This window comes from Somniosus microcephalus, chromosome 14, assembly GCF_052327205.1.
Source record: "Somniosus microcephalus isolate GS21.2 chromosome 14, FLI_Smic_1.0, whole genome shotgun sequence".
Lineage (NCBI taxonomy): Eukaryota > Metazoa > Chordata > Chondrichthyes > Squaliformes > Somniosidae > Somniosus > Somniosus microcephalus.
Genome location: NC_141000.1, coordinates 70,029,525 through 70,045,783, shown reverse-complemented (window position 1 = coordinate 70,045,783; position 16,259 = coordinate 70,029,525). Strand labels below are relative to the sequence as shown.

At 42.7% G+C, this 16,259-nt stretch overlaps 1 protein-coding gene across 3 annotated transcripts in view; it reads left to right on the top strand.

Moving 5' to 3' along the window:
• Positions 1–16,259, top strand: part of LOC147107539 (X-linked retinitis pigmentosa GTPase regulator-like) — a 166,958-nt gene that overhangs the window by 78,156 nt on the left and 72,543 nt on the right. For 2 of the 3 annotated variants that reach the window (XM_086006627.1, XM_086006628.1), the window contains exons 9-13: positions 4,072–4,196; positions 5,361–5,543; positions 6,449–6,638; positions 10,333–10,445; positions 15,619–15,684. In XM_086006627.1, the coding sequence (XP_085862753.1) occupies positions 4,072–4,196; positions 5,361–5,543; positions 6,449–6,638; positions 10,333–10,445; positions 15,619–15,684 (677 nt within the window). Of the gene's footprint in view, positions 1–4,071; positions 4,197–5,360; positions 5,544–6,436; positions 6,639–10,332; positions 10,446–15,618; positions 15,685–16,259 lie in introns of all 3 variants that reach the window. The other variant, XM_086006626.1, reaches the window with a different exon arrangement.

Genomic DNA, 16,259 nt, shown 5'->3' with positions numbered 1-16,259 from the left:
CACATCACAAAAGGATAATAAATCAACAACAGTCAGAAAAAAAGATAAATTGCCCAAGTGACTCCCCTTGTGACTATAGATGCTTAATCTTTCTCTTACGCGTGCTTCTACGTGGTGCTTCCACTGTGGCTTCAGCAGGTGTAGAGGCACCTTGCTGACTAGGATGTTGCACCTGCTTAGATGCCTTTGGCGGGCGTCCTCTGGGTTTGGGAGCCTGGGAGGGCTCTTCAACAGTCGGCTCTTCCTGCGGCTGAAACGGCTATCTCAGTTGTCTTCGCAAAGTGGGTTTCTGACCGAGGACTCCGCAGTGGCATGGTCGTGTGAGCGCTTTGAGCGGAGCCCACACTTCCTTCTGTCCTGCCAACAACATCCTTCTCATGGGTCAGCCGCACCTCAGTGCTGGCAAGTGGCTGGAGAGTATCTTGCTGCACTTCAGGGGGACCATGAGGACCCATATCTGCACTGACAATCGTCATCAAAAGGACGCCCATGAAGCTCTGGTCTCTCTACTCATTAGCTGCCCATTGCTCCTCCAGAGATGACATTCTATTTTGAACAGTCACCATGTTTTCCTGACTGGCGACTTATTTCCTCCATGGTGGTAGCCATCCTTTCCACTGAGGTAGCCAGCCTTTCCACGGAGGTTGACATCCTATCCATGGTGGTGCGTTCATGCGCAGGGATCAGTGCTTGGGCTCCAGCTATTCACAATATACATCAATGATTTGGACGAGGGAACCAAATGTAATATTTCCAAGTTTGCTGACGACACGAAACTAGGGGGGATTGTGAGTTGTGAGGAGGATGCAGAGAGGCTTCAAGGCGATTTAGACAAGTTGAGTGAGTGGGCAAATACATGGCAGATGCAGTATAACGTGGATAAATGTGAAGTTATCCACTTCAGTAGGAAAAACAGAAAGGCAGAGTATTATTTAAATAGTGATAGATTGGGAAATGCTGATGTACAAAGGGACCTGGGTGTCCTTGTACACCAGTCACTGAAAGCAAACATGCAGGTGCAGCAAGCAGTTAGGAAGGCAAATGGTATGTTGGCCTTCATTGCAAGAGGATTTGAGTACAGGAGCAAGGATGTCTTATTACAGTTATACAGGTCCTTGGTGAGGCCACACCTGGAATACTGTGTGCAGTTTTGGTCTCCTTACCTAAGAAAGGATATACTTGCCATAGAGGGAGTGCAGCGAAGGTTCACCAGACTGATTCCTGGGATGGCAGGACTGTCATATGAGGAGAGATTGGGTCGACTAGGCCTGTATTCACTAGAGTTTAGAAGAATGAGAGGGGATCTCATTGAAATGTATAAAATTCTGACAGGGCTAGACAGACTGGATGCAGGGAGAATATTTCCCCTGGCTGGGGGGTCTCGAACGAGGGGTCACAGTCTCAGGATACGGGGTAGGACATTTAGGACTGAGATGAGGAGAAATTTCTTCACTCAGAGGGTGGTGAACCTGTGTAATTCTCTACCACAGAAGGCTGTGGAGGCCAAGTCACTGAATGTATTTAAGAAGGAGATAGATAGATTTCTTGACACAAAAGGCATCAAGGGGTATGGGGAGAGAGCGGGAATATGGTATTGAGATAGAGGATCAGCCATGATCATATTGAATGGCGGAGCAGGCTCGAAAGGCCGAATGGCCTACTCCTGCTATTTTTCTACGTTTCTATGCTTCTATTGCCTCCACCACGGCAGTGCTGATGTTACAGATAGACTCCTCCAATCTCTCCACACTCATACTAACCCTGGAGGCAAACCCTTCCAGAGACTCCTGCACTTGTTCCTGTATTTCCCGAGATGCTCTTTTTCTGGATTGCCCCAGAGGCACAGCGTCTGCATACAGCTTAGCAGAGCTAGGAGATTGCTGCGACCTCCGCCGAGGACTCTGTCTCCATCATCTGCTCATGCTCACTTGTGCGCTGTAATAGACCAGGTGGCAACACTACTCTAACTTGCGAGGGCTCCACCGAGGTGTGCGTTGCTGCGCTGGTGCTGGGTGCGCTGAGTCCTGATGACAATGCTCCCTCAGAGGCTTCAGGTTTATTCTGAGGAGTTGTCCGGCTCTTCGTCCTGGATCATGGGGAGGGGGGCGCTCGATGGTCCTGTGGGAGAGTAAAGGCATGATTTAGACACCTGATATTGATGTAGCAGATGCATCCTTTTGAGCAGATGATACAACGCGATTCTCTATGAACATCATATGCCATTGCATTCCGAGAGGGATGGAACTCTATTATGTCACCAGCTTCCTCTCGTGTGCCCGTCTCTCCATCGCCCACTTCCAGGTCCTTGCCACCTCCAACAATCTTGTATGCAGCCTCCTCAGCACTGGTCAATGTTGCTAGGGTAGGTGTTCCTCCTCCAGTAATTGCTCTCTCTCTCTCTGTTATTGTGGGCTATCTTTTCCCGCAAGGAGGGACACAGGCGGTGTTTCAGCCACAGTGATGGAGTGAGGGTCATTAATCCCTACCATAGAAGCTTTGAGGCAGACGAAGATGGGGTAAGGTGCTAAGAGGAAGCTAGCTCCCTGTGCATTGTTAGTTGTTGTCACTGCATGACACTGAGAGTGACTCCAAGGGGTGCATAGGCAGGATGCTGAAGTGATTCAGTGCAGAGACAGAGATGGATAGGTAAGGATGCAAGTGAAGTTAAGGGTAAGGTGGGATGTGAAGGAGGAGGCTTACAATGCAGAGTGCTGGTGATGAGAAGAGAAGGGAAGCAGATTGAAGGCAAATGTGATGGGATACTCACTTTTGATGTTTGCACAAGATCATTAAACCTTTTTCGGCACTGGATCTATGAGCGTGAATATATGGACCTTGCGCTGATCTCCTCAGTAATGTGCAGCCAAGCTGCCTTGGTCTGCTGAGGGGGCTTCATCTGGCCATCAGGAGGGAAGAGAATCTCCCTGCGCCCTCTGACAGCATCCACAAGAGCATGGAGGGAGTCATCATCAAAACAAGGAGCTGCCTTGCCTCTGGAAGAAGTCATTGCATCTAAATCAATATCAATGAGTCCAGGAATCCACAAGAGAACGGCTTAGGCTGAATGGCAGCTTTAAAAGCAGCAGCTATGATGACATCATCAGAGGCGGCTAGCCGACCCGATCGCACTCATTGGACCGGCCAGCGTGCCTCATTGAAATCAACAAGCTCATTGAATCAACATTGGACATCTCAGCTGATCCCCCCGCCCCCCCCCCCCAGAAGCGCCTCCGGAAACCGGCCATCACGCAACCCAACTCCAAACCACCTCAGCATTTAAAATCAAGCCCTTAATGTCAAACTAAAGCCAGCCAGGTGCTATTGTATGTTTTGAATGATGAGTGATAAATGTCTACAAAGCCTGGATTTAAGAAACCTTTTCCTGCAGCGGGGATGCCCTTATGGGTGTCCCTGGATGAGGGGTTGAATGACATCTTTGTGCCCAGGCAGAGAAATATATTTGCAACTTTGTGCCAGTTCTTAAGTTTATCTTGTTTCTTCAATGTAGAATTTAAAACTTGAAGGCTCTTTCGAGGTAAACTCGCAACCTCGCATGCAAATTTTGTGTTACGGACTGTGATCCAGGTTCAGTGTTATTTGGAGGTTTAGCAAAGGGTCTCTTAGTTTGTGAACCAAGGAGCTGTAAATTAAATGATGTATGTTTATATCTGCTGTGTTGATCTGTTAACTGTTTAAATTTTTACTTTGATAAACCTGCCTTGTGGATATAGCCTAATCTGCACAGTGTGATCATTATTCTTTGATTGTCCAACAGCTGGGAGAAGATGAGAGGGCTCATATCTTTTCCAGTGAACAATTTAATTTATAGTAACAAAGCTGTTCTGTTCAATCCTGGGCCATATATCAGATTTTGTGTGTTTAAGGACACAATTTGGCTCGTAGGGAGTGAGGGAACACTTACAGGAGTCAGCATTGGCACTGAGCACAAATGAAATATCTGGAATGCTCTCAAAACTTAGCTGTGCTGTGTCAGTCCACACGCTTTATTAAGATCTAGTGCAGCAGACTTCTACAACTGTCAATCTTATATCATTGCTTATATCTTGGTAGGTAATGGCCTTTTGTATACCTTCGGAGATGGGCGACATGGCAAGTTGGGACTTGGAGAAGAGAATTTTACCAATCAATTCAAACCTACTCTTTGTTCTAGATTTTTGAAGTTTTCAGTCCGATCAGTAAGTATTAAAAAAAAAAAAAAATTCTATCTTGTCACTAGGATTCAGTTAAGTGTAATTTTGAATGTGTCAAATGCCACACTATATCCATATGGACGGTGAAGGATTTTGTACTTTCAAGCTTTAATTGTATATAGGGAGAACAATTTGAGCTGTGTAACATTGGGGTGAAGCTTTGTTGGTTACAGACCTATCAGTAGGGGTGTGAGCAATTTGAGGTGACGGATTTAGTATATCACACAACATATTGACTGAAGTATGTTTATTTTCCTACAGTGTATTGGTACTGATGCAGTTAATAAACCTGTTAACAATGTTGTTACTTGTATTGCACTTCTTTATTCACCCTGTAGGCTATACAGTGTTTCCTCCTGCTGTCATATTTTCTCCTTCAGACAGGGGTTGAGTAGGACTAACTGTAGGAGGCCAATTTAAGTTTCCATTACCACCTGAAAAGGGGCATTGGGGGTGTAATGGAGCATGCCATTGTATGGCGCTAAGTCCTGATTGATCTCTGCCTGTATAATGCACCTTTCCATTTTTGGTGGGGCTTGGGACGGGCAGTGGACATTCCCGGTCAAAATAGAGTGGAGCTTCAAAGCATACTGAAGTTAGCAGGAGGTGACATCTGTTAGATGGCAATACAATTTTGCGATGTTACTGAGTGGATTACACGAGTTATTCGATTCTGCACTAACTTGCTATCCGCAGATTATTGTTAATGTCATTGCTTCAGTTCAGAACCATTTAAAGGATCATGCTGCTATCAACAGGGTATTTGGAACTCTGGTTTTCTTGCTGTTCCGAATAAATTTTAGTTCCTGTTTTGCACTCTTGTGTCTGACGGGTTTAGCAAGAGTTTTTTGAAAGCTTCCTTTGGACTATATGTGCTCTCTATATTTGGCTTATTTAAAAGAAGAATCAAAGGAACACCAAATAGTCGGAAGATTGCTCCTACCCACTTATACCCTTCCAATCAAGGCATACGTTCCTGAATTATCAGAGGAGCAATGCACGCAGAAACTATGCTTCACCAGGAAATCAGTGACCGAGTTCTATTTTCTGCTGCAAGATGATCTCCAGGACAACCACAACACTGCCTGTTGCTGTAAAGGTCACTTAACTTTAATAGAATTGTTTTCCTTTTCTTGATATTTTTTGCAGGTTGCCTGTGGAGGATGTCACATGCTTGTACTTGCCACACCCAGGCCAAAAGATTCAGAAAATGTTGTGATTGAGGAGGATGACATCAATGAGAACTATATGACCGATACTTACTCTACGACACTGGGCGATTCTGGCACATTACGTCGCGCATTATCTGCACGTATTAGGCGTCGAGAGCGGGTATGTGCAGAAAATGCATTTATTATCCTATGAAATTAAAACTCCAGTTTTAAAACTTTTGTACTTTATTAGATATTTAGCAGACTGTTTTCCAGTAGTTGAAAGGTCTATACAAGGTGCCATAGACACAAGATTGCATGTAAGAGATTTAGAACGGAGAACAACAGAACATTCTTTAGAGTTGTAAGGCTTACAGGATTAGCGGTTGAGGCAGAAACTATGTTAACATACAAGATTATATTGGATAGGTGAATGAAGGAATATGGGATGAAGGGATATGGGAACAAAGTGGGTAAATGTGATTAGGACTATTTGCGTGCAGGGCAAATGGCGACATGAATTGGTTGGGCTGACTGGCCTGTTTCCGTGTTTGTATTTCTTTATTCTTATATTTGTTTTGACTGTTTTAGTATCATTCTTGTTACGGATCTGTGCTATCCTCTTTCAGCAAGGGAGGGGAGAGGAGGTCACAGTTTGCATCTCGACTCCTTAACAGCTGTTTTGAATGTGAGTTTATATTGGCTAATAGAGGGAATGCATTATGAGAGAGGTTGTCTCCCTGCTGAGTTTTGTCTCTCACTGCCTTCCCTGCCAAGAATTAATGTTTACTATTGCGAGGCATTTCATCTAATAGCCTAAAGTGGTGAAACTTAAACCCATAGAGGGTAGTTTAAATATAAAGACTGAAAGTTGAACCTGGTAATAGGAGTTGCAGTGCTTTACTACTAAAGGATCTGCACTGTTATATTATGGCAGTTTACCCAAATTTTGCTTTGCCGCTGGGGGAAATTAGCTGATTACATTGTAATGAATTGCTCATCAGCTTGCTATAATAGCACCGCTCTGTAACTCCTGATTTTGATTATAATATACAAGACCTTGTTTATTTGTAGTTTTGTTTTCAGGAAAGATCTCCAGATCAGTTTGGTCAGATGGTACGCACACTTCCTCCAATTGGAGCTACTCTCCTTAATTCCTCTCTGCCTGTCATTAGTCGGACAATGCCTGGAGTGAAAGCTGCTGAAGAAAACCTCATTGCCTCAAAGCCAGTTAGTGATGTTCAAATCTATGAAGAATCATCATCGCCCAGCACAGGTAATGTGCTCATACTCCAGGCCACTAGATTACATGACATTAAGGGATTTTTGGAAGTGTTTTGGGAATCACATTCCGTAGTTCCATTTGCTTAATTCATATACCTGTAGTGGTGTAATGCCACAGCAATATCAATGGAAACAGGTTTTACTTATGTCGACACTTAATATTTAAGCAGAAACATTGTATTACTTACCAGATGTTTAAATGTTGATTTTTTTTTTAAGTCTTAAATTCCATTTTCAAACCAGTTATACAGTACTCCCTTCCAGGTGTAGGTGTTGTTCTGATCCATTAACAACATTCAGTAATCAATGTATTGTAAGATTCTTCACACCACCATTAACACAGTATGACAAATTGAAGATTGTTATTCATTTAAAATTGAATTAGATGAACTGCAAAACTAAATGATCAGTAAATAGAAGGAATAATGAAAGAAAACTGAGAAAATGTGGACGCTCAGGTCTGGCACAACCTGACACACCAGAAACCATTTATTGTACAGCTTAAAAATGATACCTATAAAATCATGTTTATCATTGCACTGTTTGTATTAATTAAATCAGGATGCAAGTGTTACACTCCTGTTCAAAAAAGGGGAGAGGGATAAACCTGGCAACCACAGAGATGTTACTCTGGGACAAAATTAATTGGCACTTGGAAAAATATGGGTTAATAAATGAAAGCCAACACGGATTTGTTAAAGACAAATTGTGTTTGACTAACTTGATTGAATTCTTTGATGAACTAACGAGAGGGCTGATGAGGGTAATGCAGATGATGTTGTGTAAATGGATGTTCAAAAGGCGTTTGATGAAGTACGACATAATAGATTTGTTAGCAAAATTGAAGCCCATTGGATTAAAGGGGCAGTGGCTGCATGGATACGAAATTGGCTAAGGGACAGAAAGCAGAGAGTAGTGGTGAACAGTTATTCTTCAGACTGGAGGGCAATGTGCAGTGGTACCCCCCAGGGGTTAAACAGAGAGTAGTGGAGAATAGTTGTTCTTTGGACTGGAGGGAAGTTTGCAGTGGTGCCCCCAGGGGTTGGTGTTGGGACCACTGCTCTTTTTGATGTACATAAATGACCTGGACTTGGGTGTTTCGGGCATAATTTCAAAGTTTGCAGATGACATGAAACTTGGAACTGCAGTAAACTGTGAAGAAGATAGTAACAGACTTCTGGAGGACATAGACGGACTGGTGAAATGGGCAGACACATGGCAGATGAAATTTAACGTAGAGAAGTGTGAAGTGATTTGTTTTGGTAGGAAGAATGAGGAGAGACAACATAAACTAAATGGTACAATTTTAAAGGGAGTGCAGAAACAGAGAGACCAAGGGGTGTACGTACACATGAAGGTGGCAGGACAAGTTGAGAAGGCTGTTAAAAAGGCATACGGAATCCTTGGCTTTCTATATAGAGGAATAGAATACAAAAGCAAGGAAGTTTATGCTAAACCTTTATAAAACACTGGTTAGGGCCCAGCTGGAGTCCTGTATCCAATTCTGGGCACCACACTTCAGAAAGGATGAAGTCACACAACACCAGGTTATAGTCCAACAGCTTTATTTGAAATCACAAGCTTTCGGAGCGCTGCTCCTTCGTCAGGTGACTTCACCTGACGAAGGAGCAGCGCTCCGAAAGCTTGTGATTTCAAATAAAGCTCTTGGACTATAACCTGGTGTTGTGTGACTTCTTACATTTGTCCACCCCAGTCCAACTCCGGCATCTCCACACCTTCAGAAAGGATGTCAAGGCCTTAGAACGGGTGCAGAGCAGATTTACTAGAATGGTACCAGGGATGAAAGACTTCAGTTACGTGGAGAGACTACAGAAACTGGGGTTGTTTGCCTTGGAGCAGAGAATGTTAAGGGGAGCTTTGATAGAGGTATTCAAAATCATGAAGAGTTTTGAGTAAATAAAGAGAAATTGTTTCCAGTGGCAAAAGGGTCAGTAACCAGAGGTCACAGATTTAAGGTTATTGGCAAAAGAACCAGAGGTGACATGAGGAAAATTTTTTTTCACAGATCTGGAATGCGCTGCCTGAAAGGGTGGTAGAAGCAGATTCAATAATAACTTCCAAAAGCGATTTGGATAAATACTTGAAGGAGAAAAATTTGCAGGGTAATGGGAAAAGAGCAGGGAAATGGGACTCATTGGACAGCTCTTTCAAAGAGCTGGCACAGGCACGATGGGCTGAATGGCATTCTTGTGTGCTGTATCATTCTATGGTTCTACGAAAATGTTACGTATAAAACTAAAGAAAACAACTCTGTCTGTAAGATGCGGTCAGTATTGGACTGGGGTGAGGATTTTTTTCCTGGACAGCAAGATATTTGTCAGTGGGAGAATATGCAGACTCGTTACAAGGATTTGACTTTTTGGCTCAGTTCTGTCTTCTCTTATTGGTTATTCTTGTCAAGCAGTTTCGTATAAAAATAATTTGGAATTTTTAAAAGTTAATTACAGCGATACATAGACATTAAAAAATGGCTGAGGTGAATTAAAGACATGTCTATGATCTTGAATTGGTTTTGGGCCAGTTTTTCACATGTGGCTCAGCTAGCAAGCCACATACAAACCTCAAACTAATGTGGAACATTTTGCATGTCTCTGATTATTATTAATAATAATCAACTTTATTGTCATTGTTAGTGCACAAGTGCAGTACAACGAAATGTAGGCTTGCGGCTCCCGAGAGTGTACATTTTGATTAAGACATTTAACATTCAACATTCATTTGGCTTGTAATACATAAACATAAACATAATAAAGTGCATTGGCAGATGTGCAGGCTTTAGAGTTTATTTGTAGAGTTCAGTAGGATGACAGCCCTGGGAAAGAAGCTGTTCCTAAATCTGGTCGTACGGGTGCGAATGCATCTGTAGCGTCTCCCAGATGGCAGGGGGGCGAACAAACTGTGGCTGGGGTGGGTAGGGTCTTTGATGATGGTCAGTGACCTCCGTAGACAGCGTTTCTGGTATATGTGCTCTATGGTCGGTAGCCGGGTGCCGGTAATGCGTTGGGCAGTTTTGACTACCTGCTGCAGCTGCCATACCACACTGTGATACAGTTCATCAGGATGCTCTCTATTGTGCAGCGGTAAAAGTTAGAGAGGATCAGGGGTGACAGGTTACATCCCTTCAGCCTCCTTAGGAACGATAGGCGCTGCTGGGCCTTCTTCACCAAAATTTTGTGTCATTAAAAATGTCTGATAAGGCGGCAGGTTAAATTAAGTACACATGACGAGACTGCGGTCATTCAGAACAGTAGGCTACGGTTCACATGTACATTATAATGTTAATGTTCTAAAGTAAAGGAAAATTATTTGACCAGTCCCAGAACATACAGTTTAAGGGATATCATTTTGAGGAAATAGAGGCAGGGTATAAGCAAAATAAAATCGCTTCAAATCAGTGAAATTAGATGATTTGAATCTGTATTGTACCATGAAATTATAATATCTCGACTGGCAGCAGTCCCATTTTGATGTTGCAGGATTGATATGGTATGTGAATAAGGAAATCATCTCCATTCTACTTCCAAATAACCAACACACCACAGCACTCTACCTTGGAACTTGGTCCTACATTTGTGCACACATGGAGTATACAGATGTACTGGTTTTGATTTATTTACTTCCTTCTTGATACTAAGTATTAATCAAATTCAAACATTTGTTTTTAGTTCCAAGTGACGAAGAGGTCAAAGGTGCTCAGAAAAGCTCTGCTAACGAGGAATCTGAAGAGGAGGAGGAAAATGACAAAGGCCTTGGTGACACAACTGATTTGTTGAACATGGTAAGGTGACCTCCTAGATGCAGTAATGCAGGGATAGAGACGCATAATGGATGCTTAATAGTGCATTATGGAAATCTGGTGGATAATTGGCAAATAAAATTCAATATAGCAAAGTATGAGGTGGTTCATTTTGATATGAGGAATAAGGAGGCCACTTATACCTTGAAAGGTAAGAAACTAAATGGGCTAGAGAGCAAATAGATCTGGGAATAAAGATAAATAAATTGCAAGTTGATAAGGCCAGAAAGTACTGGGGTTTATTTCTAGAGAAATAGAATATAAAAGCAGATAGGTAATGTTAAATTTATATAGAACCTTGGTTAGACCACACTTGGAGTTTTGTGTGCAGTTCTGATTTCTGTACTACAAAAAGGATATTGAAGTGCTGGAGAAAGTGCAGAAACGATTTACAAGAATGTTATCAGAATTTAGAGTATGCAATGAATAGGAAAGATTGAAAAGGTTGGGGCTGTTTTTTCTGCAAAAGAGAAGACTAAGAGGAGACCCGATAGAGGTTTGTAAAATTATGAAGAGGTTTGATAGGGTGGACATGGAGAAACTGTTTTCACTCGTGGGTGAGTCCAGAACAAGGGAGGATAAATATAAGATAATCACTAACAGACCAAATAATGAATTTAAGAAGAATTTATTTACAGAGAGAGTGGTAACAATGTGAAACTTGCTGCCACATGAAATGGTTGAAGCAAATAGCATTGACACATTTAAGGGGAGGCTTCATGTCTACATGAAGGAGAAGAGAATAGGGGGAAAGGGAGAGGTAATTTGAGCAGGAGGAGGCTCGTGTGGAATACAAACACCAGCATAGACCAATTGGGCTGAATGTCCTGTTTCAGTGATGCAGATTCTATGTAATTATGTGTATGGACTGAAATGGTTTTGCACATGAAAAGTTGTTCAGCAATTCACATCTCTGAGTAACTACTCTCCAATACAACATATTCTTTTCCTGCTTCCTCCTATAAAAAGGCTAATTCATGGTGGTCAGCTTATTTGTGTGAGTAGGCAGTTTGTGTGGAAGAACAATACATGTTAGTTAGAAATGCAAAATATAGAAATTTCAGTGCATATTAACACAAATCTTGATTAAAAGTTTGAGTCATTGGTTCTCTCAATGGCTGTAATTTCATCCAGTGAATAGCTGACCAATACAGACCAGGATAGTCCTAAAACCAGGTGTGCACTGAGCTAACTGATCTCAGCAGGGTGGTTGAGTTGCAACAATTGGCCTAGGCTAGAGAGGGAAAAAATTGGTCAGGATTTATGTTTCTGTTTGTTAATTAGCAATCCCCCCTAGAAGTGCACTTGTATGGATGTCGGATGAAGGCAGGATTGGGTTGGGCTGTGATTCCCCTGAGCTTAATAGCCTGTTGTCAAGACACCCATACAAATGTAGTAACTTGGGCAAGGTACTGGAGGGTGCCAGGCTCACATTCTCCCAGCAAGGCATCATGACGTTTGGGAGAGGAAGAGAGGCGAGAAAATTGGAGGGGGAAAAACCGTTTGGAGACAGCAGAAGGTTCTGCATATTTAATTCCTCTAAGTTTTACTCTTCAGATCCAGGGTAGCTTTGATAAATGATCTGTTAAAAGATCATTCTGATAGTTCATACCTCTTCCAGATGAGCTTTCAGTTTACATAGTGATTACGAAGTTTGCTGTTTGAAATTTGGGTGGTACTTAAGAATTAGTGCTTGGGTCTCAGCTATTTACAATCTATATTAATGACTTGGATGAAGGGACCGAATGTAATTTATCCAAGTTTGCTGACGGTACAAAGTTAGGTGGGAAAGTAAACTGTGAGGAGGATGATAGGAGGCTGCAAAGGGATTTAGACAGGTTAAGTGATTGGGCAAGGACGTGGCAGATGGAACATAATTTGGAGAAGTGTGAAGTTTGGTAGGAAACATAGAAAAGCAGTATTTGTTTTTAAATGGTGATAAACTGGGAAATGTTGGTATTCAGAGGGACCTGGGTGTCCTTATACATGAATCTCAGAAAGTTAACATGCAGGTACAGCAAGCAATTAGGAAAGCAAATGGTATGCTAGCCTCTATTACAAAGGGATTAGAATATAGGAGTAAAGAAGTCTTACTGCAATTATATAGGTCCTTGGTGAGACCACACCTGGGGTACTGTGTACAGTTTTGGTCTCCTTACCTAAGGAGGATGTACATGCCTTCGAGGGAATGCAATGTAGGTTTACTAGACTGATTCCTGGGATGGAGGGATTGTCCTATGAGGAGAGATTGAGTAGACTAGGCCTATATTCTCTAGAGTTTAGAAGAATGAGAGGTGATCTCATTGAAACATATAAAATTCTTAAGGGACTTGATGCTGGGAGGATGTTTCCGCTGGCTGGGAAGTCTAGAACTAGGGGTTTCAGAATAAGGGGTTGGCCATTTAGGACTGAGATGAGGAGAAATTTCTTCACTCAAAGGTTTGTGAATCTTTGGAATTCTCTACCCCAGAGAGCTGTGGCTGCTCAGTCATTGAGTATATTTAAGACAGAGAGTGATAGATTTTTGGATGCTAAGGAAATAGAGGGATATGGGAATAGTGCGGGAAGGTGGGGTTCAGGGAAGAGATCAGCCGTGATCTTATTGAATGGCGGAGCAGGCTCAAAGGACCGAATGGCCTACTGCTGCTCCTACTTATGTTCTTATGTACCTCAAAATATTTACTGACTTAAAAACCCATGAAGGAGTTAGTGGAAAAAAGTTAACATAATATATCAATCTGCAGTTTGTCTTTCAGAACATTACCTATGTGTAAATATTACCCATTGGATTTGGTAGATCAATGTTTTATGCTACTAGCTGTTTTATCATGAGCTAGTTCGCTGTTTTTTAAGCTGTGAAATATTCTCTTTACAATTCTCTAACAAGAGATAAGCCAATTCATGAACAACCTTCGTGTGTGTGTGTGCATAATATAATTAAATCCAGGAAGCTGTCTGACCAGGAGCCTTGCCTCTCCATAGTGAAACCTTGAGCACCTCATTGAGAGAGAGATAGGTGTATTTGAGGCATTATTTCCAGTTTCATCCAAAGGCAGTCTTTTCATAGCAAGAGACGTCTTGAGCCTTGATTCCCCCGGACGGGCAGGAAATGGTTGGGTAAGGTGTTAAAATACCGGAAATGCCGCTCCTGCTCCCAGGCTGCCGCATTCCCGGCCGCCACAGTATTTATAACGGCCACGAGTATCGGGATTGACGAGTCTCCCGCTGTAGAGAGGCAGGAAGCTCATCAATATATGTAAATCTGTCCTATTTTCAATTAGGACGCTGATGTGATTTTAACTAGTGCAGGTTGGCAAGGTCGCTGGGGAACCCTGGCGAGATTGGGTCCTGACTGGTCTTTACACTGAAAGTAAAGGGGCCGCGATCTGAATAAACTGCAGCATTCACAGGTGCTCTTTCACTTTATTGTGGGCTGTGATCTCTGTTTGCTTTGGCTTGTACTTTGGAGGGTTTTTAGCAAAAATAGGAGAAGCTAATCGGGGTGTGTGCTAGCTGCTCTATTGGAGTGGAAGAGGACGATAAAGAGGAGCAGCAGTGATGAAGGAGCTACAGGAGGGCCACAGAGAAGGCTGCAACAGAGCAGGCAGGTGCGCAGAAGGCCATTCTCACCACACAGGGTCTACAGAGAGGCTCCGCTTCCTTGACCTTTCTCAGGAGCCGTGCTTCAGCAGGCTCAGATTGTCACAGAAAGAAAGAAACAAATACATCAGGTGGGTCACAGATACATTATTTGCCAGGGCCAAAAGGTGCGTATTGGAACAGGCCATTGGGATGCTGAAGTTGAGGTTCAGGTGCCTTGATAGGTCTGGAGACCTTCTGCAATACTTGCCAGCCAGACTCTCCAGAATAATTGTGGCATGCTGTGTTCTGCATAGCATCGTTCAACAAAGAGGACTGGAGGTGCAGGAGGAAGAAGACCTGCAGGATTCATCATCTGATGAAGAAGAGGATGGTGAGGAGGACATGACACACGGTGTGCGGAGCATCTTGTGGCCCGAGATGCAAGGGCTGCACTCGTCATGTCGTGTTTCATCTAGAGATCTCTTACTCCTGCCACTCTTATGTGACCAGACCCCCTTACACTAAGAATCCTGCAACCTTCATGCCATTGCTTTACATTCCTCCAACTTGTCACCTTGAAAACATTGAAACAACATCCACATCTATGACATAATGATAAGGCAGACACAGAAATTGCCTTAAAAGCACAGGGCACATGAAAGTGACAGAAGTGCAAGAGGGTTTAATCTGCACCAGAAAGCAAATATTTACAACTCAAGTCGTGAAACACCCAAGTGTGAACCCTAATTTCTCTTTTTAGCTGATGGCTTCCTTGGTCTACCACTTCTACGAGCTGCTACCACAGTGGCTTGAGCAGAGCTAGTAGTGGGCTGCTGTGCATCTTTCTCAGACTCCTGAGATGCTCGTGGTCAATGACCTGAGTGCTGGAGCCTGTGAGGGCCCTGCTACTACTGACTGCTGCTCCTGGACTTTTACTGAGGCAGTCTGGACCAGCTGGAGTTCAGACACCATGTTGGGTATTGGTTGAGGGGGTGGCAAGGGAGAATACAAGCTGACATCCTGAAAGAGGTATGCACACACTGCACCCTTTCCACCAACCTCCCTCCCTTGGGGCAGTGGCACATCTGTCCTGCTGGTCTGTCGGAGAACAGACTGAGGGTATGATTGAATCCTTGGAAGCCCCGATCTACTCTATCCACCAGCTTCTCTAAGGTAGAGCAGACTTTGGAGCCCAGAGCCTATATAGCAGCCGTTTGAGCTCGAACAAGGCTGTAGAGGCTATTTGCACTGACACCTGCTGTGAAGGCCCAGCTGCAGTGTCCCTGCAGGTGGCCATAGGTCCAATTTTTATATAAACAAGTTTACACTGGGGCCTGTGCGGTACCCTTCACATCTAAGAAAATAATCCAATACAGCTACAGTAGTTAACAAGAATTTCCGACTGTTCCAGAATACTATGTAGAACTAATCTTTAGGCACTTAAGCAATTTTAAAATGGTTGCTGTTGCACAACTTGTTAATATCTATTTTGTTGATATTCATGATTCTGTGTTTATCATCTGATTATTTTGCAATAGATCTTAATTCTTTTTGTACTATTTTTGCTCTCCAGACACATACAGTGATGGTGAATCCTGATGATAAAACCTTGACCTTATCACCAGTTCACAAGGAACAGGTAAGAGCAATGTTGATTTTCTGATCTAGCATAGAAAACAATTGTTAATAAATAATTTTGGTAATATGCCTATTTTAAGTATTTTGTAATAAAGCAGTTATTCAATGTAAAATCGAGAAACCACTGCTACAAGGATGGAACTTGCATGTGGGATTTAGCGCTCCACACAGTGTAGAATATAGCAATTAAGAATGTAGTTCCATTAGAGATTTACCCCCATGGGTTCTAAATAATGTAACACTGGAAAAAACTTCTTTACTCAATAAATGTTATGGGCATAGATTCAATATTCAATCACGGTGAACACAGCATACTATTCTTGTTACGGATGTAAAGCTCTCGGTTTGTCTGAGGATGAACCGTTAAAATAGTTATTTTCCTTTACTACCCTTTTTCAGCATACTGAGAAAAATACAGCTGGCACTGCCTCAAATAGTACTATTTATTTGTGCTGAAAGACTTTGATTAGTATTTTTCAATGGAGTCTGAACTTGATGCCTTAGCTAAGGTCACTGGATGGTGATATTGTTGATTACCCAATCTTTAGCACAATTTGAGATGATTAGCAGAGTTAG